Source organism: Cataglyphis hispanica, chromosome 3, assembly GCF_021464435.1.
Source record: "Cataglyphis hispanica isolate Lineage 1 chromosome 3, ULB_Chis1_1.0, whole genome shotgun sequence".
In the NCBI taxonomy this organism is placed as follows: domain Eukaryota; kingdom Metazoa; phylum Arthropoda; class Insecta; order Hymenoptera; family Formicidae; genus Cataglyphis; species Cataglyphis hispanica.
The window spans coordinates 286926-313556 of NC_065956.1; the positions used below are offsets into that span (position 1 = coordinate 286926).

Genomic DNA, 26631 nt, shown 5'->3' on the forward strand with positions numbered 1-26631 from the left:
TAGCAAAGATGAATATCATATTACAAATTCCCCTTCTTGCAAAACAGAAAAAAAAAGATTAAATATATATAGTAATATTAATGTATGCATATTTGATATATAAAATTTATAATATATGTTGTATATTTAATCCTTTTCAATTAACCAATTTTTAATTTTCAAAGCGTAGTCTGATATGAGCTTCAGTATATTCAATAACAAAACAAAAATATCGATAATTATCGATAGTTGCAAAAAAAGACATCGCCTGCGTTCAGTGGAGAAAGCGCTTAGTTATCGTCTTGTCAACATTCGACGTTGATTTGTTGGTTCCAAAAGTAAGAGCCAATTACGTTCGACTGCTGCAAGCGATTTTCTCTGCTGAACGCAACCATCGATAATTTTCGATAGCTGTCGATAATTATCGATAGGCTATCGATAGTTCTCTATCTCTAATCTCTAGAGATTGTAGTTGCACGTTGCACGCACCCATGCGCACCGTGCACCGTGCATCGTCAACGTCAACCGTCAACTGTACCGCCCTGTTTTTCAGAGATCGAGCACGCACACGAGAAATTCTACACGCGCTTTGAATGTCGCATGATTTGTCCGAAGCGGCACGCAGAATATCGAGTTGTTCAGGAAGCTTCAACGAACGCTTCGGTGAATCCAATCGCCGAGACAATCTATCGGAACGTGGGATAAAAGAGTCGATATAAAGCTGAACGGAGCAGTCGTCCACTGCAGCGAGCCAACATGCAGGAATCTCAGCCGAAAAAGGGCAAAAAAGGTTAGCTAAATCGGCGATGTTACCGAACGATACAAATATTGTTTTCGGAATATTGTATCGTCGAATTAATATATTTGTCGAATTAACATATGTACGCTCTTCTTTTCTGATGTGGCAAATGTCGTCTGCTACCTAACCTCAATTGCGAACAACATGTTCGCGTTACATACAGATTTTACTAATTTTTTTTTCCTTCTCGGTGCGACATATGGTGATTATGATATTCCATATGTGTTCCATATCGATATCTACGCGATACTATGGATGCCTGAAGCGGAAAAAATTATCACTAATTTTTGTTATATTAGTCTTTAACTTATTCTAATAATGTCCGATGTTAGGTAATACTATAGGCACGAGAATGAGGATAAATTTTATAAATTGATTAAAATTTCTGCAATATATGAGTCGCTCTATCAATTAATTAATTAATTATATTGCAAGTGAAAGTTGCTCCTTGACACATAGTGAAAGTTAGTGACTTTGGAATTGTATCATTTTCGTGTATTATTACATCTACACTTTATCACAATTATAAATTTCTTATAATTTATTGTTTTTTCGAATATCTTTTAAATTTATTTTTGTTATAGTGTACATATACATATTGTAAAAAAAAATGAAAAGTTACATTATTTATAATTATAAAATTATGTAATACCAAAATATATTAAGCATTATATGTAGAATTATATTTTTATGTGCATTATCTTTATACATTTATACTTATTTATTTGATATATTTATACATACAGATCTTTTACTGAACTGAAGCTTTATTTTCTCACCAACAAAAATAAAATAATTTATTACATTTTTTGAAATATTACAATTTTTATTACATTTTTTGTAATTCAGCCAATGACTATCAATATGAAAGTGATGTTTGTGATTTGTATCAATAGGTAGGAGAAAGCGTAATGATAGTGACGAAGACATTCAACAAGTATTGGCAGAGTTGGCGCTGGAATATTCTGGAGAGAAACCAAATAATGACAATAAAATTGAAAACAATTTGGAATCAAATGAACAAAAGATTGATGATGAAGATAAAAAGAAAAAAGGGAAAAAGGATAAAAAAAAGGAAAAGACTGAAAAAGAATACATTAAAGATGAAGCTGGTAAGTTGATGGATAGTTGAAGGATTTGAATGCTTTATTAACACTTTGCAAGAAACAATAAATGTAATTGAGCAAACGCGAATACTTTAAGTACGCCATGTATACGTAACGGATCACGTATTCTTTCGATCTACTTTATTGCACGTCGGTCTACTCTTGGGTTCAGCCGCAACACGAGTCCTTGGCATAGATGCCAGATTCAAGATTCAGGTCCCGCGGCTCACGGCTCAGCGATGGAGGGGATACGCACACAAGCGCGAACCGGGCATGTGCGGCCTGCGCTACACATGTACGCGGTTCGCGCTTGTGTGCGTATTTTCTCCATCACTGAGTCGTGACATGAGCCGCGGAATCCACAGAATCCTGAATTTGACATCTATGGTCCCCGTTCGAATGTGCTAAAGATCCTTGCACAATGCGAGGCAATAGTGATAGGAACAAGGGATAGCAATAGGCAATACCTAAGAGAACGCTTTTTTGAAAAAGCAGATCTCTTATTGAATATCATTTATCGCTATCGCTTTTCCCTTATTTCTATTATCGCCTAGCATTGTGCAAAGATTTTAACGCATCGGCCGATCGTCACCACTATTGACCAATCTCTAATTACTCTTCATCATGTCATATAGTCGCCCGCCAAGACGAGATAGCCGCTGCACATACAACCGAAACAATGAATAGAGAAGCGATAAATAAGGCAGTGCCTTCCAATAATATGGCACTATTAGATGATACTGATGTGGATATTGAAGTTAGTACTGTAAAAACAGCAGCACAAAAGAAAAAGGAGAAGAAGGAAAGGGAGAAGCAAAAGAAATTGGCTCAAAAAAAAATAGTAAGTAAACAATATGTAATTTATTTATTTTATAAAGAGGTATTTTTTATATAAAATTTTTTTATTTATAAAGTAATACAATATTTTTCTACATACTATTGAAATTTGTATTATTTAATTTATAAATTTTTATTATGATAGGAAGTCACTAAGGAAACTAACAAGCAGGCAGAGAATGGTGAAACAGTCAATACCTTTGATGAGAAAAAAAATGATAAAATGGTATCAGAAAAGAAACAGGACACTGTGGAAGCTGATGGCGATATTGTTGAACTTGAAGATGATTCAAAGAAGAAAAAGAAAAAAGTTAAGGAAGGAACTAAAGAAAAAGGTAATTGCATTAACATAATAATATATATATATATGTATATATTATATATATATATATATATATATAATATATGTATATATATGTATATTTATATAATAATATTAATTATTATATATAAATATGTATATATATATATATATATATATATATATATATATATATATATATATATATATATATTATTATTATATATAATATATATATATATATATATATATATATATATATATATGTATATTTATATAATAATATTAATTATTATATATATATATATATATATATATATATATTTTATATTTATATAATTATTCTTCTAACATAGCAGAGGGGATTTTGTAATAGGCAAAGGTCCTGGAAAGAAAACTATTGCTGCTATGCAGGAGGCTTTAAGGAAATTAAAAGAGGAGGAAGAGATTAAAACGCGAGGAAGAAGAAAGGATACGGCAAGAGGAATTACGGGAGCAAGCAAGGCAGGAACAATTGCGTCTTGAACAAGAGCGTAAAGAAAAGAAGAAATTGAAAGAAAAACAACGGAAAGAGAGGCTGAAAGCAGAAGGAAAGTTTTTGACAACAAAACAAAAGCAAGACAGAGCTAGAGCACAAGCGATGATTGAAGCGCTTAAAGCTCAGGGTATGGACTTGCCAGATGTAGGAGAAAAAAAGCCTAGACCAGGTATTTTGCAAAATGCATATATAGAAAAACTATAACCAAAATTTATTATATCAAATTATTATATTAATCATTGAATTGTTTTAGGAACTCGAATTAGGCCAAACAAAATTAAACAACAAGGTAGTATAGAGAAAAAAGAGGAAGAAAAAATTGAGACACCAGCGGCTCAAGTACAAGTAGAAATTGTAGATGAACCGATAAAAGAAATGAAGGAGGAGAAAAAAGAAGAAGATGATGTCAAGGATTCATGGGATGCTGACACCACTGAAGATGAACAGGAAGATGAAGGTATTATAATTTTATATACATATTACAATTGTCATATAATCATGTTTGTTTAATAATTAGAATAGTTGAACATTATATTAATTAAATTTAGATAAATCGGACAATAATCTCAAGATAATCGAAACAGCAGAAGAAGCTGTTCAAAAAGTGTCTACTATTGCTGACATGGAAAAGAAAGAGTCTTCCGAAAGTGAAATAGAAAGCGAAAGTGGGAGTGAATCTGAATCTGAAGAAGATAGTGAACAAAATAGTGAGGTGGAGGATAGAGTGCCAGATGCTGCACATAAAAAGGAACGTGCCAGAGAACGAATTCAGAATCGTCGTATAGAAGCTGAAAAGAAGAAATCTTTAGATAATCTGAGAGCTGCCGTAGTTTGCGTTTTAGGGCATGTAGATACTGGCAAAACCAAAATCCTGGATAAACTCAGGAGAACGAATGTGCAAGATGGAGAAGCTGGTGGTATAACTCAACAAATTGGTGCTACTAATGTACCAATTGAAGCTATCCAGGATTCGACAAAGCATGTAAAAGGCGTAAGTGTTTTTATTTCCAATCCTCAGATATTGAAATTTCCTAAATATTTTACAACATACATTGTTTTTTCTCTTGTTTTTAGTTTGCTGACAAGAAATTTAAAATTCCTGGTCTCTTGATCATAGATACACCTGGTCACGAATCATTTAGTAATCTCAGGAGCAGAGGATCTTCTCTTTGCGATATAGCAATTTTAGTTGTAGATATTATGCATGGATTGGAACCACAAACTATAGAAAGCATCAATTTATTGAAAGCAAAGAAATGTCCTTTTGTTGTTGCCCTTAATAAAATTGATAGGTAATTTTTCGCATTAAGTGATCAATTTGCAATTGCAATTAAATAATATACATTTAAAAAATATAAAGTCATGATTTAATCATTTCAGGTTATACGATTGGCAAACTATGAGCCGTAAAGATGTTCAAGATATAGTGAAGAATCAAGCACCTAATACTCAGCGAGAATTCGAAAAGCGGTCAAAAGATGTAATTGTGCAATTTGCTGAACAAGGTCTCAATGCGGCATTGTATTATGAGAATCCAGATCCTAGGAATTATGTATCTTTAGTTCCTACCAGTGCTATAACAGGTATAGAATAAGTTACACATGTTTTAAAATGAGACATAGCATTTGATGAAAATATCGGAGTGATTTTTTACATCATTGCATCACAATACACAGGCGAAGGCATGGGTAATCTATTGGCGTTAATAATTGATGCCTGTCAGGGTCCTCTGGCTAAGAGATTGATGTACAGTGAAGAACTTCAGGCTACTGTATTAGAAGTCAAAGCATTGCCGGGACTCGGCACTACGATAGACTGTATTCTAGTCAATGGAATGTTAAAAGAAGGCGATACAGTCATTATCGCTGGTACGGATGGACCTATCGTAACGCAAATTCGCTCGCTTCTTATGCCGCAACCGTTAAAAGAATTAAGAGTGAAGGTAATTTATCAAATCTGTTATATTTTGTATATTAAAAATAATGAAATATTTTTTATTAATTATTTTTTTCTATATATTTTTTATTTGTATATCTTTTTGAAGTATAATTTATATTGTATTGTCTATATGTCTCTTCTTCATTTTACAGAGTGCATACATCGAACATCGCGAAGTCAAAGCAGCTCAAGGAGTGAAAATTGCCGCAAAGGACTTGGAGAAAGCCATTGCTGGTATGCTATAATTTACTTTTAAGATTAATAATGATTGACTTGTTTGATAGTCATATTACAAAAATGAATTGTGTATATATGTATATTGTTATTTGTTTTTATATCTAAAAAATTAAATAACATAAATTAATGTTTATGTACAGGATTGAATTTACAAGTTGCACAAAAACCAGATGAAGTGGATGTTTTAAAAGAAGAAATAGCAAAGGAGTTATCTAGTGCTCTTGGAAATATACGATTAGCCGAACGAGGAGTTTACGTTCAAGCATCAACTTTAGGAGCTCTTGAAGCTTTGCTAGACTTTTTGAAGAGCAGTAAAATACCGGTGAGTACTTTTAAATTATCTACCTACCTTGAAAGTTATCTTTTCATTTTAATATATGAGAGAGACATCACAAACAAACAAACACACACACACACACATATATATGTATGTATGTATGTATGTATGTATGTATGTATGTATGTATACATACTGATGTAGAGAAAGATGCTTTTTTTTATTAAATATATGTAGTTTACGCAATTTCTCTTGAATGAGTAAAACTGATAATATCTTGATTTCATTATCTCGATATTATCAGTTAATTTTTATTAACTGATTTTATTAACTTATAAGAGATTAAGGTATTTAAGTATCAAACTTATCTATGTGAATATAAATGTGCATTATATATCTCTATAATTCTATAAAGACAAAAAATTCCTATAATTAGGTTTTTTATAATTGATAACATTTCTATTTACAATTACAATTTATTTTTTACAATTTGTTTATATATTAAAAAAATAGTAACTCCCTGTTCATATAATGTATACATGTAAAAAGATTTCAAAATCTCGGTAAAAATCCAGACTTGTGACTATATAAATAAATAAAACGGATATATATATATATATATATATATATATATATATATATATATATATATCATCAAGTATAGATCTCTGTAAAAGAGCAGAGAAACGGACGGCCAGATAGATAGATAGATAGATCAGTGACTAGAGAGATAGATGGAGAGAGAACAGCAGCAACAGCAGCAGCAACGAACCACTTCCTTCTTAACAGTTTAACAGGATACGGCTCATTGGTCGCATACGGAGCTTGTACTCGTGATCCATCGTGCTATCAGCCGCGCTGTTCAACCGTGGGCACGCCTCATAGTCTTCTATAGGGTGTCTTATACATATGCCATGTATTGACAAAAAATTCGCACGCCGTTTTCGAGCTATTTTTTTAATTCCCTCTTTCTAAAGCAGACGTTTTAAATAATATAAAAAAATATGTGTAGATATTTTCACGATATAATTAGCATGTTATTTGTCGCGCATAGCAATTGTATGAATAAATTTTCTTTCGAAATGCAACAGAATTATATGATTTGCATAAAACGTTTGCAAATTAAGTTACATTAATATTTGGCATACGGATAAATAAATACGTCGAGAGTATATTATTGCGGAGTATAGTGCGGAGTATATTATTTACGAAAAAGTTTGTCATGTAGCACTGATACGCAATGAAATCGTGATACGCATGTTTGTCCTTAATCAAACAGACTTGTATATTTACATGGGAGCATCGACGAGAGAGGTATGGTAAAAATGTCCCGTTATCTCTTGGAACCGAGATATCATTCACAACAAGCTCCGACTACGGTACAATGAACGTAATAGTAGAGACAATCTCGCCAAAAAGTCTGTGATACATGCGTATATTCATACATTGTGTGTGTAAAATATGTACACACGGATATGTACATGTATATGTGTGTGTGTGTGTGTGTGTGTGTGTGTGTGTGTGTACATTTCGCCAGTTGTAGCTGGCATCATTCGCATGTCCATCCAAAAGTATGTATTTTTTTGCGGTACAATATGTAGAGAAAGAGAGATAGGAGAAAGAAGGAGAAAAAGGGAAAGAGAAAGAGAGCACGGTAAAAACTTCCTGTCATCTCGGAGCTCGCGGAGGTAATACACCGTCCGAAACGGCCTTAAGCCTGTCCTTGCTCAGGTTATGAATGAGTTCTCCCCACCATATCATACCATCACGTGGCCCGATGACGTCAATTTTATCGCACGCACACGCGAGAGACACGCACGCATGATCGCCTGTCTTTCTCTCCCCTCTGACTCCTCAACTTTGTCTCTCTCCCTTCCTCTCCATTTCCTCACGTGCATACAGAACACGTTTCGCAGCGCGAAAGGAGGGGGGGGGGAGAGGGGCAGGAAAGAGGGAGGGAGAATCGAAGTGTCACAGTGTAGCCAGAATCATGAGGGTGAAGAGGCAGAGAGGGTTAAACTCACGCAACGCACATGCGCGACAATGGTATTTTTTCTTTCTCTCTTTTCTTTCTACCCATATAATTCATCAATTATCTATCTATCTATCTATCTATCTCTTTTTCTTTTTCTCTCCGAACGCCTCGCTTTTGCCAATATAGAGGCTCGCGGACGTGTGTAGGCTGGAAAAAAGGAATACGTGATCACGCACAACGTACAGGAAACTGCCCACACTCGGCGCGCAGGCATCGTGGGTGGACGGATCGACGAATGAACGGATATAGACCGACTGACTGACGGACGAACGATTCAGAAATTGTAGCAGTTTTAAGACGGGCGCCAACGAATAAATGGCGGCTCCATGCTTGATTGCCACGAAATGACCAAAACATTTTTAAATTTTCAAGATTCTATTTTTTAATCGATTTATTTGATAAACGTGTTGAGATAGAGATGTATCCTTAACTTTGAAATCAAGCAATCTGTAAAATCAAAATTCTTCATTATTAATTTTACCTAGTTTCTACGTCAAATAATTGGGGATTATTATTATTTTCAGTACATAATATATAATAATATATAATCTTATTTATTTATTTTTAAAACATTTTTTAAATTTATTTAAAAAAAATCTCTCGAATATAAAAGTATAAATTTTATTACAATATTTGTGACAATTATTCATATTAGTTATACATATACGTCTACCTAGTAGAAAGTTTTCCTCTTACTATATTAAAAATGTAAATTAAAGCTAATCTTTTTTATACATTTTTATCATATATGACCAAACATGCGACAATAGAATGATACAAATTTTAGATTCAATGATTAAAGCATTAAAGGAGAATCAATGTAAAAAGTCAAGCATATTCGCGATAGCATATCTATAAAAATATTTTTCAAGACATCGTAAACGACTTCAGACTGTTTGTGTTTGTAATTGTAAACGTAAACAACATATCGGCGCGCGCCCTCGTCGTTATTAAGCGACATGAATACACAGTAGCGTCGTTGAATTAATGTTTCTTATCGGGTGCGCGTCTTCCTGTCCTTGTCCTCTTTAGAGTCTTTAGACGAACGGAATCGGAATATGTAGCTTAATCGCTCTTCTTGGAACGTGCGTGCGATCGATGATTGCTGTTATAGACTGTTTATACGCTCGCGAGACAGGTGCGATTGCTGTCCGTAACAACGATCGAAAACAATCAGGTTCGTTGGAGCAATCAGACTTTCGCGAACCAAATAACATCATTCTTCACGGCATTTCGTTATGTAACAGGTATGATGACAGGTGATTGTAGCAACATCGACTGCCATTGACATCGTTACTAAAACAGCGTAATATATCGTCGATGAATATGTTGATTAAATGTATATATTAAATGTATGACGCGCAATTATATAATAAGCGAGAATTGAAGACTCGCGGAATTAAAACTCTCGAAGTTAGTAGCACTGAAATAAAAAATTACGCGTTATGACAATGAAGCTTATTAATGTTGTAAAGGATATTATCAGATTGATAATTGAAAACGTATGTTATATAAATATATATTAATTGATTGAAAGACGTTCTCTTTCCAATACATCGATATTAAAATTGAGTTACTTTTTTGCACGCCACCCTGTACATTTGTCTGGCGTGGTCGAGTTTATTCGGTGTGCGCGTCTTCTCTTGAAAGCTCTCTCGTCTTCAAAGTCGGAGCGGAGCGGAGAAGAGAAAAGAGCGCATCGTCACGAACGGACGGAGTCCGCCTTTCTCGGCTACGTTTCAATGCGAGCGCAACAGGAAAAGATGGTTCTGCTTCCTCGCATTGTTTCTGAACGCTAAGACGACACGACAGCACTTTCTTTACACGCCAGTTGGCATTAAGAAATGGGTTCCCTCGAAACGAGACTAATGCATTTTCATAATCGCGCCTATCGTTCGCGTCTAACAAATTACACAATCCGGTAATTAGGACTTCCGCTCCGTCTCGGCGACGCATACACACACACACACATACACGCGCGCATTCTTCTTCCGTTCGTTCCTTTTACAAATTATCCGTTCGGGCAAATCTATTCATCTTTATCGTTATTATTTATATCACGCGTGAGATTTTTATGGACTCGATAACTCGACTGCAAACACTTTTGAAGGTACTTTATCTTTTCTTCTTTTATATTATATTCCTTCTTTTACTTTTCGGAGTATTAACGAAGGAGCATTTCGCAAAATGAATGCCAATGTATTATTGTTTGCTTAAACGAAACCTTATACTTTCATAGAATTTAAACTCGAGTTTTGAATGTTTTCCGCGCGAGTGTTGGAATTCTTGTTACAGAATTCTCATACAATAGGAAAACTCTCAACTTTTACGGCTCGTCGCCACGGGGATTTTTCGGCGGCGGAAAGGATTTCTCGGCCTATTCTGCATCTGAAATTTCGCAGCATCTGGCCGGTACAGAAATCTAGCGAGTCTTGGGTATCTCTATCTGCCTGCCTGCTTGCCTGTCTACCCACCTATCTACCTACCACCTACCTACCTACCTACCTACCTACCTACCTACCAACCTACCTACCTACCTACCTACCTACCTACCTATCTACCAACCTACCTACCTACCAACCAACCAACCAACCAACCAACCAACCAACCTACCTACCTACCTACCTATCTACCTACCTACCTACCTACCTACCTACCTAACCCACCTGCCTGCCCACCCACCTACCTACCTACCTACCTACCTACCTACCTACCTACCTACCTACCTACCTACCTACCTACCTACCTACCTACCTACCTACCTATCTACCTACCTACCTACCTACCTGCCTGCTTGCGTTGTCGACTGTTCACGTCACGGACGGGCGGAAACACGTGGCACTCGCTTCTCTTCCGCGCCGGGGCAGTGCAGCGGGAAAAGATGGCTCGTTTCCTCACATTGTTTCTAACCGCGGCAATATGAGGCCTGCATATACCGGGGACATGGGAGCGGATGCGCAGACGTCCCGTGCACGCTCCGCCGCGTTCGCGTTCGCGAACGCGAGCGCGGGCGCGTTTTTCACGAAGCGATAAAAGCTGCGCATTAAAGCATTAAACGCGAATCTCGATTAACTTCATCAAGCTGCGATATAATCCAAGATTATATGTACGAGCTGTTCTGACACACAACCCGGATGTTGTTTTAATCTTGTCAGCCTCTTTGACCGTTGTGGAAAGAGAAACGAGTTTTCTATAGCAAATTTCTTTATCAAGAAAAATTATCATTTTCCAATTTTTTTTTGCATGTTTTTGTAGTAATTAACTGAGAGGTATTAAGATTTTTATATATAATATTTTATACATAACACAATAGATAACTGTGTCAACCATTCCTAAAGCTCAAAACATCTTTTTTTTTTTCATTTATCATTCAAAAATTAGCTGCTTTGAGATTTTGATAGTTAGCTAGGCTCGTAGTTTATTTCGATCGTTCGCACATTCATTGCTTACGAGATGCATCTCACGCGGTGATGATGACCGCGGTCTTTGTATAAACAAAAAATAAAAAAAGGCGCGTCACCGAATTTACGAGAGGCGCAAAACACGCTTGTCCTTCGGTGACGCTAATCGTACACGCGCGCGCGCACGGGCAGGATATGCAGGAGGAGCAGAATGGGAGGCGAGTTTAATAAATTAGCGTTTCCTTCTTCGGCGCAGCGTGCCGCTGTTACGACGAGAGGCTAAAGAGGATCCGTGCTCCGACGGCTGGTTTTAAATGCCGGAAGCACACCCCCTCGCCCCGGTCTCCCGACCCAACCCCACCTTCGTCCCTCTCTTCCTCTGTACCGCGCGCTAGTGATCTCCTCTCGCCCCGCTTCCTCGCCGTCTTACTCTTCCTCTCGACTTCCTCCCGCTTGTACCAGCGGCGTTTCTTTCGCCGGCAACATCTGCCGTGTCCGCCTTTTTTCTCGTCGTATCGGATCCCTCTTCTTCTTCTCTCTCGTTCGCGCATCTCTCCCCTTCTTTCCCCCCGCGCTCAATTTTTTTTCCATCACGGCATCTCTCTCGTCTTTTGCCCTCCTCCCCCTTTTCTTCCCTTCTCCCCCTTCTTTGGGAGCATCCGTTCTTCCAAAGCCAAGTATCGTCAATTTGCGACTTGCTACGAATTTTGATAGCGTACGGAGAAGAACGTCGAGACAAGTACTGATCGTACTGATAAATGACTATTGTTTCAAAAGAAAATTCTCCCCTCATTTATTCAATTTGGTTTTTAGTCGGGAGAAAATTTATTTTTGAATACACTGTAAAAATTGATCTAAATTAATATTAAGCGTTATATTAGATAGAAAAAAAAAGAAATTTGACGAAAATACAGTAATTGAATAATGTATTGCCGTGTTATTTTACTTGTATGATTATTATTATCCAAACATATTTAAATATTATAGTATTTTGTTGATATTTTTTCAAATTTCTGGCCGCACGTGCACTTGTTGCTTTGACATTTTATGAAACTACATCCCCGCAATATGTAATAAATAGAACCGACGCAAATTGACGATATATATATATATATATATATATATATATATATATATATATTTGGTGTCAGGATCGGAATGCAACGCGCACCGGAAGTTCTAAAACACGCTATCAAGAGACACGGTAGTGTCTCGCGCCAAGACACGCGCAGCAACAGCATAGGATTGTATTTGTATACGCGAGCCGCTGAGTTGTGTGAGTACTTTAGATTATTGGATCTCAGCAATAACTGGACCGATCGCAAGTTCTTAAAAGGCTCAATCGATAACTTGTTCATTTTATATAACAAAAGCGTCTTTATTTTTGCTTTGCGTGCTCTATGAAGAAAAATATTATAAACTTTCAATGTAAAAATTTCCATTCTTCCTTAAATTTTAATTTAAATTTCTATTCGACATTATAAGTGTTTGCTCAGAATGAGAGCTTGTGGTTTCCTGGATCAAAAAAAAAAAAAATTGATATACTTTTACAACTTTTGATTCTTTACAAGGTGGCGCGATAGTAAAATCTACAAAATATATTTGCTGATAAAGAATTTTTCAAAGCCTAATGTGTATCAAAAACGATGCACTTGAACTAGAAAAAAAAAATAATGCAAAAAAAAACTGTTGGCACTGTCATGGAATAATGGTTACATATTTTAATTTGTATTTTAATATTTTAATACAATATATAAAGATATTGATAATTTTTCATTATTAGTCACAATTATTTTTTATTATATTTTTATGGCAAGTGGTAAACTTTTTTGCATTAAAATTTTTGATTATTTTAGATGCATTATTTTTATCGATACATATTGTATTTAAAAATTCTTTATCGGAGAATACATTTTGTAGGTTTTAGTGTTATATTAATATACATGTATATAAATATATAATTAATGCACAAAGATTGCAAAATATATTGTACTCTGTTGCACGTAAAACAATCTTAATATTGAAACATTCTAATAAAAAAATTGTATAATGCGCATAGTTTTTTTTCATAATCAATGTAATTTTTTGATATCTCGAAAAAAACTTCTCAGAAACATATCAACTTCTACTCGATTTGTTTGTCTGTATTTTTCATTTCGTCATTGCCTGCCTATCTCAACCGGCTGATTATACCGGCTCGAGAATTGGCCCGTAAATAGAAGCTACTATTTGCACGGTCTGTATACCTGCGAGAATAATTATCGTTACAATCACGGAGGATGCGGTTGGCGAGGGTGCGCGCAGAGGAAGCGATAAAGACGAACGTGTATTTGAAACGTGGGATCATTATAAACTTCTCTTTACAAACTTTAAAATATTAATAAGTTCAATGAATGTTTGTTATTACGCGCGAAAAAAAGGGAAGAATTATTTATAGAAAAAAAAAATAATGAATCATCTACACCTACAGCCTTCCTCAGATAATATAAATTCCTATGATAAGTTGTATAAATTTCAATATATTTAAAGATTATTAAATATCAATATATTAATACATATCTTAGTATAAAAAAATTTTAGTACTTTAATATCCAAAAGGAAAGCTTATATATATGTATAATGATCTTGTTTACGTACCGAAGAGTAATGAACGATAGAAAGAGAGTAAAAGAGACGATGCGCGAAGAGGTAAAAAGTCTGAGAGTTATACTATCCTTATAGTGTTCTAGAAGTGTTTAAACTTGATCGCAGTTCTTAACGTAGCAATTAATCTCATATATCGAGTATCATTTTATATACATTGGCCATATCAGCGGATGATATACATATATCCGTTTCGCAACCGGAAAACAGACGCACGAGCGTAATTATAAGGAACATCAGGAGATGCGTGTCGTATGGCGAATGATTGAAACTGAGTATAATATTTGCGGTATAATCTAGTAATTATCGGAAATAATCACATATATGTACATTTAATTAATTTCTTTACATCTATTTAACGAGTTAATTTTATATTGAAAATGTTTATTTATATATAAATATGATTATATATCATTTTCAAAAATTATATTATAATATGTATAGGTGGGGCAGCATTATTATTCACAAAATCATTAAATGTTAGCTCTGGATTATTCGCTCTTTGAATAAAATTTGCGACTAAATATATAATTTTTTTAGATAGATTCTTAAATACACGCACGGAAGGAACTAAAAATGTTTATTGTTATTACATTTTATTTATTCTTATTAATTGCGATATATATATATATATATATATATATATATATATATATATATATATATATATATTGTATATACAGGGTGTTATAAAATTTTTATCCTGTATACATATATACATATATTATCTAGTGGTGTTATTTTGAATTTATGTATGTATACTTTTTAAGGGTAAACCAGAGCTAAATTTGTATATGTAGTAAATATCGAAATAAAATTGCTAATAAAGACCTTGATTTATATATAATAACCTAGGGAAAATTTATCAAACGATATATCGAAAAATTTTTTCAGACAGATTCTTAGACTTTTTTTATCTCGAGATATAGATTGCGGATTATGTATCTTGGAAAAAAAATTAAGACGCTCGTTATATCGGTCGACTTTAACTCAAACTTTATCGCGGCGCTTCTCCGAGCGCGAAGAGCGGCTTTTCTCGGTAAAGAGCCGCGAAACGTCTTGTTTGCGTCGCGTCGCGTCGCGCGTTTATTTCAACGTGTTGCGTCGCGCATCTCGCGTGTCGTCTCGCTGCATCGTACGGTCCGAATCCGGACGACATGCATGCGTCACTGGTTATTTTTGCCTAGACCCGCGGGTGGTTTCTCGGTGGCAATGATTCCGGAGATTCGGTCCCGGGGTAGCTAGCATAGCGATTCGCACAAAACATACGGCGAAACCCATGACCCGATCCGTTTCTCTCTCAGAACGATTACTCCATTTTCGAGCAAACATATTGCAGGATTTTTTTGCGCAAATGTGATGACGCGTCGATGAAAAGTTACATTGTCTGTAAGAACTGGTTCGGAGACGAACAGATGACACAAGTGCAAAATCGTCTGCGACAGCTCTGGTCGTTAGATCGTTACAGCAATCGTTCTTTCCCCCTTCCATTACGTAACAATGTGCGAAATAACGTAACGCAAGAAACTATGTAATAATGTTGCCAAGATGACAGCCACACATTGCACGCTGTCGAGCGAAATCGGAGCGACTTGCGCAATGATAAATCGCGTTTGCTTGTTATTTCATCTTATTGCATTTAACAATCTCTCCTTCGCTAATGATATTTTTATCTTTGTTCATAGTATTCCGGAATTCGTATCGGACCGGTCGTCAAGAAAGATGTCATGAAAGCTTCTATCATGCTGGAACACGATAGCCAGTGAGTCCATTTTGAATATATCGTTTAATTTTCCAAAATGAATACCTTTTTTTATTTTTATTATAAAATCAAAAATTAAAATAATAATTTTTGCGAAAGGTTTTCTTAGTAATTTTGTAATTTAAAAAAAAAATTCCATGCTTTTCCGATATTTTCGAGAAAAGCTCTCGAGAGTTTTCTGGTTAGTCAAGTTGCGAGTTGCGAGTTTAATTAATAAAATCGCCGTTTCATTTGTTGACAGATACGCCACGATTCTCGCATTTGATGTGAAAATCGAGAGAGACGCGCAAGAACTGGCAGACTCGCAGGGCGTGAAGATCTTCCAGGCGGATATTATTTATCACTTGTTTGATAAATTCACCAACTACAGGGAAGAACTGAAGCAACGTAAACGGGACGAGAATAAGCACATCGCCGTATTCCCGTGCAAGCTAAAGATTCTGCCGCAGGTATATATATATATATATATATATATATATATATATATATATATATATATATATATATATATATGTATGCGTTTGCTTTTTGGCGAAACAGCGCGATATTTACGCCGACGTGAATTGTCGTCGGCAATGTCTAAAGTCGCGAGCTTTTTTAACGGAGATCCGTATAATTTGTATTTCAGTACATATTCAACTCGAGGGATCCGATCGTGATGGGCGTGATGGTCGAGGCTGGAATCGTCAAGGAAGGAACGCCACTCTGCGTCCCGAGCAAAGACGTGAGTTGACTTTATTCATTCTTTCTTTTCTCTCTATCTCTCCAAGTGTAATCGCGAATCGCAATATGCGCCTCTTTGTATCGTTTGCATCATTAGAATATGAATATCGCCGAATAATTTTCGCATGTCGCGTGTGAAAATCGATAACATTATTATATTTTGACGAGTCGACATTTGTATACGTAAGAGTGATATGTCTATGCGGATGTTTTAGTAGCAACATAGTATTTGGGACCACATATTTTTCAATGGAAAGAAATTATTGCAAAGAGATTTATAGAAGAGGATAAAATTGCAAATAATTTTACATTATTTCTATTATTCTCTACGAAAAGCGAATAGAAATGTCGGCAAAATGCTTTTGCGTGGAAAACCGGTGCGTCTAATCATATACAAAATATCATGTCTCGGATATATGATTGCGGTGGCCGGAGAGATAAATAAATGAAATACGTCGAAGGCTCGCGACGAAAATTGAATTCATGCTCTCAAAACGGATGAATGAGAATAAATGAGAGAGAGAGAGAGAGAGAGAGAGAGACGGAAACAAAAATGCATGCGAGACCTGCGCGGAGGAATAGGACCAGTCTCGAGGATCGGAGCGGAGAGCGGCAATCGAGAACTATCGGCATACGCGTAGGTGAACTCGTTCGGCGGAAATACGGCGATTCAGTTAGCCGATCGATCGAGCGAACATGTAAACTCACTCTGGACCAGCCAGCATTCTTGCTCTCTCGCTCCCGATTCAATCGCGCGCAAGGAAAGAGAATTCGTCCTTCTTTTTACGATTCTCTCTTTCCTCTCTCCGTCCCGTTCTTTCCCGTAGGAGGAGGAATCGGGTGGGTAGCGGCCGGCTTCTCTGGACTCTGGCCTCGCCTTACGCGGTAGCGCGCGCGATACGTTGCAGGTTGCCTAGCCTCGAATCTCGTAGGCGTTGGCGATGCCATTAGCGGCACGCAAATTCCCGACGGACAAAAATCCGAAATGTATTCTCCCACCAACGTCGCGATGGCGCACCCACGCGCTCCACCGATCAATGATTTAACGCGTGGCTCGGCTTGGCTCGGCTCGACTTGACTCGGCTCCGCGCGCGACCCGTTTCTTAACCCTTTTCTCATAGATATCTTTTCAACATGTATTCTCTGATTTAAGGAAATTATATATTATTATTTTATAAACATAGGTACATTATATCTCTCTCGATAACAAAAAATTGTAAAAATTTCTTCACATGCTTACACGCACGGTCTCTCTTCTCTCTTCCTTTTGTTATATATTACAAATTTTTATTAAGAGATTTTTAAAACATTTCTCATCAATTTTACATAATTATCTTTATCATTCATATTATACATGTATATGGGCGCGCTTTGCCAATCTCATCGTTATTCAAAGATATCTGTCCTCTCGTGAAAGTTGAACATTGCATCGCCGCGCGTTCTTGTACGGCATGTAGTTCTGGATTCGTAGGAGTCGCGACCGCGCGTAAAATTGTGCGCGAAGGGAGACGACGGAGCATTCCGAGCCCTTGCGCATATAGAAAGCGGCTCCGACTACGTACGACCCGGGCCCACGCGATATTCTCCGCGGGACATCGAGAGGAACTCTTCCGTTCGAAATTCTCGCCCAAGCTCTTACCGAGATTTCTCAACATTTTCTGGCGGACGATACGCCTCGCCAGGAATGAATTCACCATGAGTTTATGATTTTTTTTTTTTGCGCAACGTGTTTTCGAACAACGCGCGAATGTCCGACCATTTTTTCTACGAAAAAATCATATATCCGGTGTCGAAAGACAAGCGCCATGCGGTCCTTTTATAAATGACTAAATTTTTTTTAAACTTGATGTGAATTGATAAATTTTATGAGAGCGACTCTTATTTATTTTAATTTATTTTTATGTGAATTAATGAGAAAAGAAGATTTTTTTACTTTCTCTCGAGGATATTACAATTTTTAAGAAAATGTATTGCAATTTAGTTACAATAGCTATTGGTATGGATAAAATGAAAACGTTGGAAGAAATTTTTTTTACCTCCTCTAGCTTTTTTCTTTAGAATACGGCAAGGATTTAAAACGAAGTTTATACCCTTATAGAATAATTTTTAAATCTTTCAAGACTCGAGAGAAACAGAATCGGCTGAAGTCTCCAATTCTACAAAACTCTGAATCGCACGTGTTTAACTGTTGCCGAGTAAAAGCTTTGACGGAGAAACGTGAAAAAAAAAAAACGCTTTGCAGACAAAACGACCGGAGAAAAACTCGAAATTTACCGTGAAAGTTATTTCCGCCCAAACGCGCCCCCGACGATGACCTGATGATTATCCCGAACGTATATCGAGTCTCACGAAACTCGAGTTAACGCAGGTCAGTTTGCGCCTGGGCACTCGCTTTGTCGAACAATCGGAGGCGACCGGATGTGCGTCGTCGTCGTCGTTGGCGATGAGGAACGCGTCGATATCGCGCCGCGAAAGGAAGCGGCTTAATACGCGGGGCGGAAGAACGTGAGGTCGATACGACACGTGAGCTAGCAAGCGTCGAGCGGATTTTCATCCTCGCGAGGCATTATTTGACAAGAGGCAGTTGATAGAGACTCTTACACGAGGATCTGCGTATATTTCAGAGGAAGCAAATTTCGCGCGATGATCGCGGCGATGACTCTGCGAATTTCTTCGTTATCGATGTCTTTTTCTTCCTTTTTTTTGTCATATAATACAAGAATTATATATTAAAAAGCTGGAAATTGTGCTAATCGTTGCAGATTTAAATTATGAGGCATCTATTTTTACTTGTACTTATGAATTTACACGCTATGGCACACATTTTATTTTATATATATTTTTTTTTTTTTGCATGTTTGAAAATGTATGGTTTGATATGCTGCTCTTCGTGTAATTGTCTGAAAGGAAAAAACTCAGTCTGGTTTTATTTTAAAAGATATTTTGGAATATTGGATCTAATTTCATTAGAAAAAAAGTGAAAAATAACAAAATATTGTCATTCTAAAATTAGATGTTACAATTTTGCTGAAATTTTTTTTTTTTTTTTAAAGAGATTAGAAAGATATTAAATATCAATTTTTTTAAAATTTTAATTAGATTTAATATTCCAAAAATATTACGGAATAAAACTAAACCGAATTTTTTTAATTTTAGACAATTATACGAGGAGAACAGCTGCACCGTTATTTTTTATTTTTAACGTTACATACAGAGGGTCATTAAACCAAAAAAAATCTAAATATTCATGATTGAAAAATATGTATTATTCAAACATCGATAAAAACATGTACAACGTCAAAAGTCAATTTTTAATAATCTTCAATCCGAAATCCTAAAAATGATAAATTTTTCATACTGCTAGAGAAGATTAGCTCTTAATAAATTCACTGAGATACTATTAGCGTCGCGCTCTGATGACTATCGATCGTGTGGTTACATAACGCCTCACATATTGCTCTTCTCTAGAAATTTATTTCGACGTCGCATGTGTGCCACGAGAAGGAAAGAGCCTAGAGAGCCCCTGGAGAACGCGCGTGCAACCCATCTATTAATTTATTCGCTTCCCCTCTCGCCACTCGTATCGTACGTTATCGGGTGCGCGTATGCGCGCACTCTGCACACACCACATATGTACGTAGAGATACACACATAGACACGAAGGTATAAGTGTTGCGCAACGCGGCGATTCTTGATAGGCGGCTTTAACGCCGAGCGGAAATCCGGCGGATTCTTTCGGCCTGTCGTTTTCTTGCCGGGCGTTTTCTCTTTTTCTTTCCCCTTCGTTATCCTTATTTTTCTCTATTTCCGCCGACCGATCGATTGATCGTTCGTTCATTCTGTGAAGAGTTCTACTCGGCCCGATGACCCGAGAGCGTGGAGTCGCGATAGCGCAGCACTTTTCATGCTCTCTCCTTCTCTCTTCCTTCCCCTCCTCTCTTTCTATTTCTCACTGCTCGCTCGGAGAATAGATCTCGATGTTTTTCACGATTGGATGCTTCTGGCGGAAATAACCTCCGCTGAATAAAGCATCGTCTTCTCTCTCTCTCTTTTTCCCTTCGCGGTCCTCGCTCCGACCGTGTGTATCGCGCAACTTGTCCATTTTCTTCCGCTTCCTTTTTATCAGGCTGTTAAATGACAACAGCGGATCAGCTGACGCGTAATAATGTTAACGAAATATATATTTTACCAGTCGTGCAACATTTTTGTTTTTATTATAAAAATTTCGATGTAAGATACAGCTTAAAATTTTATCGAAATGAGATAGTTTTAAATAATCTTACGCGATTAAATTTTGGGAATCCAAAAGTATTTTAATAGTGCTCCTTTTTTTTTTCTAAAGTCTTGTAGGGTTTATCTTTTAGAAGCTGTTAAAAAGAAATAATATAAATATGAAATTAATGGATTTCTCTACATGTCTTAAATAAGCATGTGTGTTTTGTATAAATATACCCACATTTTATAATGGGAAATTGCTAAACTTATAAAATCTTGAGACATAAATCATACACATATACACATGTACACACTAAGTATTCATCGTTTACAAGATATAAAAATGAAAAAAAAAAAAACAGATCGAAATCGGAGCTGGATGTAATGATGATGTTAGAACCACTGTCTTGTCGTCTGTCAATGTCATTCCTATAAAGCGAAAGTTGGGAACTCGAAGAGGAGCGAGTGAAAAAAGTAGAGAGAGACAGAGGATGATGGAGAGTGAGAATGAGGCGGAGGCCCTTTATCGCATATATAGCAAGTTCAACAACACGCTATCGTGGCGCGAGAAACACGATCAACGTATGTCGCGTCGAGCGCGCACGTTCGTCCGATTCTCAATCTCTAATACAATGTTTCATAAGAGTCTGTCTCGTAGAGAGAGAGAGAGAGAGAGAGAGAGAGAATTTATACTGTGTACGCTTGACTGAAATCCCTGATAAACGCATGATTTTATAATTTATCGAGAAACTTTCTTTTCAAACGGCCTCTTTTATATTCGGATATTATTTTTGTGTCGACGGTGCTGAAAAATACGCGTCCTGATATTTCGACTATCAATTAAAAATGTCGAGGAATACATTTTGAGATTAGAATAATTTCATTTGTGGAACTATATATCCAGCTCGTGTGTGTGTGTGTGTGTGTGTGTGGGTGAACGACAGGAACTAGAAACGCTTCGGTGCATACGAGTCCTCTTCCGCCGGAAAGGCACTGGTAACCATTCTTCCTTTCTCTCCGCCTGACGTCCCTGCCCCTCCTCCCCCTTCTCGCTTCCTCTTCCTTCTTCTTGGCGCGTTTACGCGTCGTGGCGAATAGGATTCGCGGCAGATAGGAATTTCAAGCCGAGAGGATATCTCTCTATTGAAAGATATTCAGACCGCGACGTTTCGCAATTGTCCGCAATGCACGCGGTTGTTATTCTCTCAAGGGATGAGAGAGGAGGGGAGGGGGAGGGAGGGGAGGGGCTCCTACGCGCGAAAATTATTCTTCCTGACTTTACACTACTCTCCTGTCGCGAATCGTCCAACCAAGAGTAGAAAATATACACGGTTCTACAAAGATCATTGTATCACTTTTTGATTATTAGGTCTATGAAAGAAGAAAATTTTTTCCGATCCTTTTTACATTATTCCTCAATGACCAAAAGTAGCGAATTTAGAATTCTTTCGATATATAAAAGTTATTGAATAAAGCAAATTATACATTTATATTTTGAAAACGTAATGATAATTGTCAAAGGACAATATAAAGAGGGGGAACGAAGGAATAATAAAATTGATGTGAATTTGAAGAGAAGAAAAAAAAAATATATATATATATATATGTATGTAGTATGTACGTAAGATAAAGATGAGAGTCTCTTTATCAAGAATATTTTATCGCGTATCTCTCATAATTCCGACATCATCGATCGGAACCGGATGTGTCGAGTTAACCGCAAAGGACCGTCCGAAAGCTTAAAAACGGTCGGTCGGCACATACCAAAGGATACTGTGCGCCGCTTATTCTTAGCATTTGTACACCACGCTCCCCGCTTACCACCACCACGGCGAACCGAGCCAGTATCCTTGTGAAAGGACGAAGGTTGTGCGTCCGCATTCGGAACATCGAGAGGGTTCGGTCGCCCATCCGTCTAACGAGTGATAAACGGCCGGAAGGAAGCCAGAGGCGTTTCCACGAAAGCTACTGACAGGGCCGCGGAAGACCGAAAGACGGGATGTGGTCGCCGTATGAATGCGTTTGTACGCTATCGTACTACACATATGTATATACACACACATATCCGCAGTCTATATATGACGTTTCTCTTCGTTCCTCCCTATCTATCCCGTTCTAAATATCGCTTCTATTCGTCCTTTTCTACGGGCATGTTTCGTGTCCAAGTTGTTTTTGCCTTGCACGGATGAATTTTTGATTATCGTCTCTGAGAAGTAAATTATTGACATATGCATACTTTATTTTGCCAAATTATATCATATGTAGAGAAGATGTATTTCATTTCCGTCCTCTTTGCATCACTTTTTAATAATAGTTTTTTTTTTTGACGATTTAAAATAGATTTTTTCCAACAGAAGTATCTGTAATTTTTGACTAATTAAAGATTGAAAATATAAGACTTAAGAAATAAATTTGCAAAATTGTTTTTAATTATAAACTGGAAGTTTATAGTTTTTATAAAAATATATAATTATAACTGAGCATAAATGTTGTAAAATAATGAATACCATGAATCTCACACGCACAATATTGATTTTATGTATTTTGTCAATATAAAAATTATTACATTTGGCTGTCGCTATGAAGGAAAGAAAGGCGTGGAACTAGAGGAAAGAGTTTCTAGAGTAGAACGGAAGCCAAACGGGGGGGAAAGAGAGAGGAAGAGGGAAATGGCCGGCCGGATACGAGGTTTCCAATGTCGACACGGGATCGTTTTACTCGAGCTTGCGATTAATTCTGCCAACGACGATAAAAAATATTGCGGCGGTAAACAGCTTCGGCACACGTGGAAAACACACTTGTGTCCGTAGAACGTTAAATGGTACGCGAGCGAGAGCGTTTAACTCCCGAGAGATCAAAGTATAATTTTGTCTAGCTCCAAATCTATTTATTTTATACTCCGAGAGGCTCGCGGAAAACTTGCAACAAAATTGTATGCAAAATAAATATATAATATAAAATTTCATTTAATTATTTTAAATACATTCTGTTATTTACAGTGAAAATATTTTTTTTTTTTTTTTTTATTTTGAAAGAAATATCGTTCCATCTCATATATGATGTAATTATTCCGGTTAGTTTACAAATAGATTTTATACTGATTGATAGAACTTTATAAAATCAATCTTCTTATTTTTTTAATATAATTTCATATTTTCTATTTTGTTCGTTACTCTTCATTTTTTATGTATCTTTTTTCCTTTTATCTAGAAAACTCTTTTGACGACGATAAATTTCTCTCCTCGATCACCTGATCGCCACTCGACTTTTCGATTCGGCAAAATTTCAATGTTTGTTCGTCTTGCGGAGGACGACGAGGACGCGGCGCGAATCTCGATTAACGGCGTCCAAAAGCGCCGACGACGCGCATGGTTAGAGCCGCTAACTCTCGTCGCGCACAAACTATAAAGCCTTCTAAATTGGTACGGGTCACGAAAATAGACTTCCGGTTCCCGTCTCGCGCGCGCGCGCGCGCTTGCTCTCCGCGAGACGCGCCGCCGCGCCTCGCCTCGCGACACGCCACGTCTGCTATCTAGTATGCCAAGAACGATTCCTCCTCCTTTTCCTTCCCCTCGTTTCATCTATATCTTGTCGCATACACTCGCGAGAGATATGGTCACGTATATACGCTATGGTCGGGCCGCGAAAGCTGCACGTAAATATTGCACCCGCGAAAATAATTCCGATTTGCACAAGCGACATGGAAGAGATTGGTTGCTTTGCCGCATCAATATTTATGACCATGTATAAACCCACGTGTATTATCGTAGATAACGATATCTATATGGAGGAGAAGAAAATTACAAAGGAATATATTCTAGTCTACCTATAGCTACATGTAAATATTAAGCCTCCGCAAATACGATTTCGATATTTATCGGGAAGGTCTCAGGAATAAATGGAAATTTGAGTTTTGTGAATATTCTTTCATTATGTAGATATCTTGTGGATAAATAACAATGTCTACATGATAGGTGACAAAGAAGTGTCTACTATAATCAGTTAGAGAAAGGGTTACGTAAATATAGTTCACATGATAGTAATTCTCTGATATGTAGGATACGTCGAAAACAGGATGTTTTGTGTCATGGGTCATGAGTGCTTTGTGTCAATATATTCTTAGATCAAATGATTAAACATATCAATACGACCAAGAAATATAATGTTATATAAATTGTCAAATTGTTAAATTGTGAGATATAAAAATGTTACATTCTAGTATAAATTTGTGAAAGGAAGGAAATCTTTGTGAAAAATGTTGTCTTGAAAAAAAAAATCTTTGATACAGCCAGTCATGTATAGCCGAATTATAATATAATCCAATTGCAATGCGCATATTGTATTTGTGAGGGCAATATGTGTGCAAAAATCTCGCGACAGAGGCATGTTTAATCTATCAATATTACTTCGTCACGTGCATCTCGTATGCGAAAGGTATATCTCGTACTTTCGAAATAAATAATTAATAAATAATCCATCATATTTGAATAATACGCACATATCGCAGATAATGAACTTTGCATGGTCACGTGTATTTTGCGATAACGTGACACACATATACATAGATGCAACTTGTATGTAATGGGTTTTTCGCAGAACGAAGCTAGTCCCTTTGGCTAGGCAATGCAATTGCATCTCTGTGGCAGTTGCATCTCCCATTTCGTGGCGAGAAAGGATCGGCCTTCGAATAGCGTGCGCACTTTTGTGCCAAGGTCGAGGCTCGCTGCTATACTTCTTTCTAAGAATTCCTCTCTTCTTTCTTTGTTCTAAGTAATTTCTAGGCTGTTCTCAAATTATCTCTCCGCGACATTTTAATTTCTCGTAGAAATTATTTTCCCGCTAGCTTTTTTCGCAAAAACTGCTCTTAGAAAATTATGTATTTAATTGAGAAACTTTCTCCGCAGCCGTATATTGGATCATGACTCTCTGATGATTGAAAACGAGAATGATGAAAAAAATATACAAATTTGCATCATACAACTGCTTTGAAAATTTTTGAATGAAAAATGTATTTTATATTAACTATCCTTGTGATAATAGCAAATTAATTTAGGATCGTTAGACTAGTGCGTTGCCAACATTAATGGCAGCATTATTAAATTAATCGATACTTAATATTATTAATAGCGTATAAAAAAATTTACATGTTTCTCGCGTATTATTTTTGAATAATAAATCCTTTAACGAGATGAGATTTAAAAGTTATTCAACTTTACACGTGCAGCCAGAATGTAAAATCGTAAAAGCTGTTGATGCGTATGCCAAATGCAATGAACACATCGATAAGCATATGTAATAATGGTACGGCGAGGACTTATCGGAGAAACTGCAGCGGACGAGTGGGTGTCGGCACGAACAGTTAGATAGTTTAGCATCGGAAGACGAGTCGAGATAAGGCATGTGCACGCTTTTCCGTTTGATCTTCGTCGTCGCCATCGCCCGACCCCGCACCGCACTCTTCTTCGCCCACGTGGCGCAGCGCGCGAGAGATCCTCGTGTCGTGTCGTCTCTCGAACACTTAGAACGAGATAAATCTAAAGTGCACGGTGTATGTCCGGGCCCACGCGTTTCATATCCAGGCCCGTCTGAATTTGAGCGAGAAAGAGAGAGAGAGAGAGAACGAAATACCTATCTGTCGCTCTCGCCTCCTCGCGTTCTATTGAAACGTTCGTCGTAAAAGGTAAAGCGCGCCGATAACACACTCGTAATGGCTTCCGTAATTTCAGGAGACGAGAACCGAGTTATATCTGCGCGCGACGATGAGCAGATTTTTAAACTGTAAAGCTGTTAAGCCCCTTGCGCGCTCGGGATAATCCCCATTTTTTTAAAGAAAAGAAATG

At 36.9% G+C, this 26631-nt stretch overlaps 1 protein-coding gene across 1 annotated transcript in view; it reads left to right on the top strand.

Moving 5' to 3' along the window:
• The first annotated feature begins 451 nt into the window (after window positions 1-451).
• The window catches only part of LOC126859517 (eukaryotic translation initiation factor 5B), a 33645-nt gene continuing 7465 nt past the window's right edge, over window positions 452-26631 (top strand). The window contains 16 exon segments of the mRNA XM_050610900.1: window positions 452-769; window positions 1675-1890; window positions 2520-2725; window positions 2867-3056; window positions 3399-3465; window positions 3467-3729; window positions 3814-4017; window positions 4109-4551; window positions 4635-4852; window positions 4941-5143; window positions 5237-5502; window positions 5651-5732; window positions 5876-6057; window positions 15777-15853; window positions 16095-16302; window positions 16482-16577. Of these exon segments, the coding sequence (XP_050466857.1) occupies window positions 736-769; window positions 1675-1890; window positions 2520-2725; window positions 2867-3056; window positions 3399-3465; window positions 3467-3729; window positions 3814-4017; window positions 4109-4551; window positions 4635-4852; window positions 4941-5143; window positions 5237-5502; window positions 5651-5732; window positions 5876-6057; window positions 15777-15853; window positions 16095-16302; window positions 16482-16577 (2955 nt within the window). The 5' untranslated portion in view covers window positions 452-735.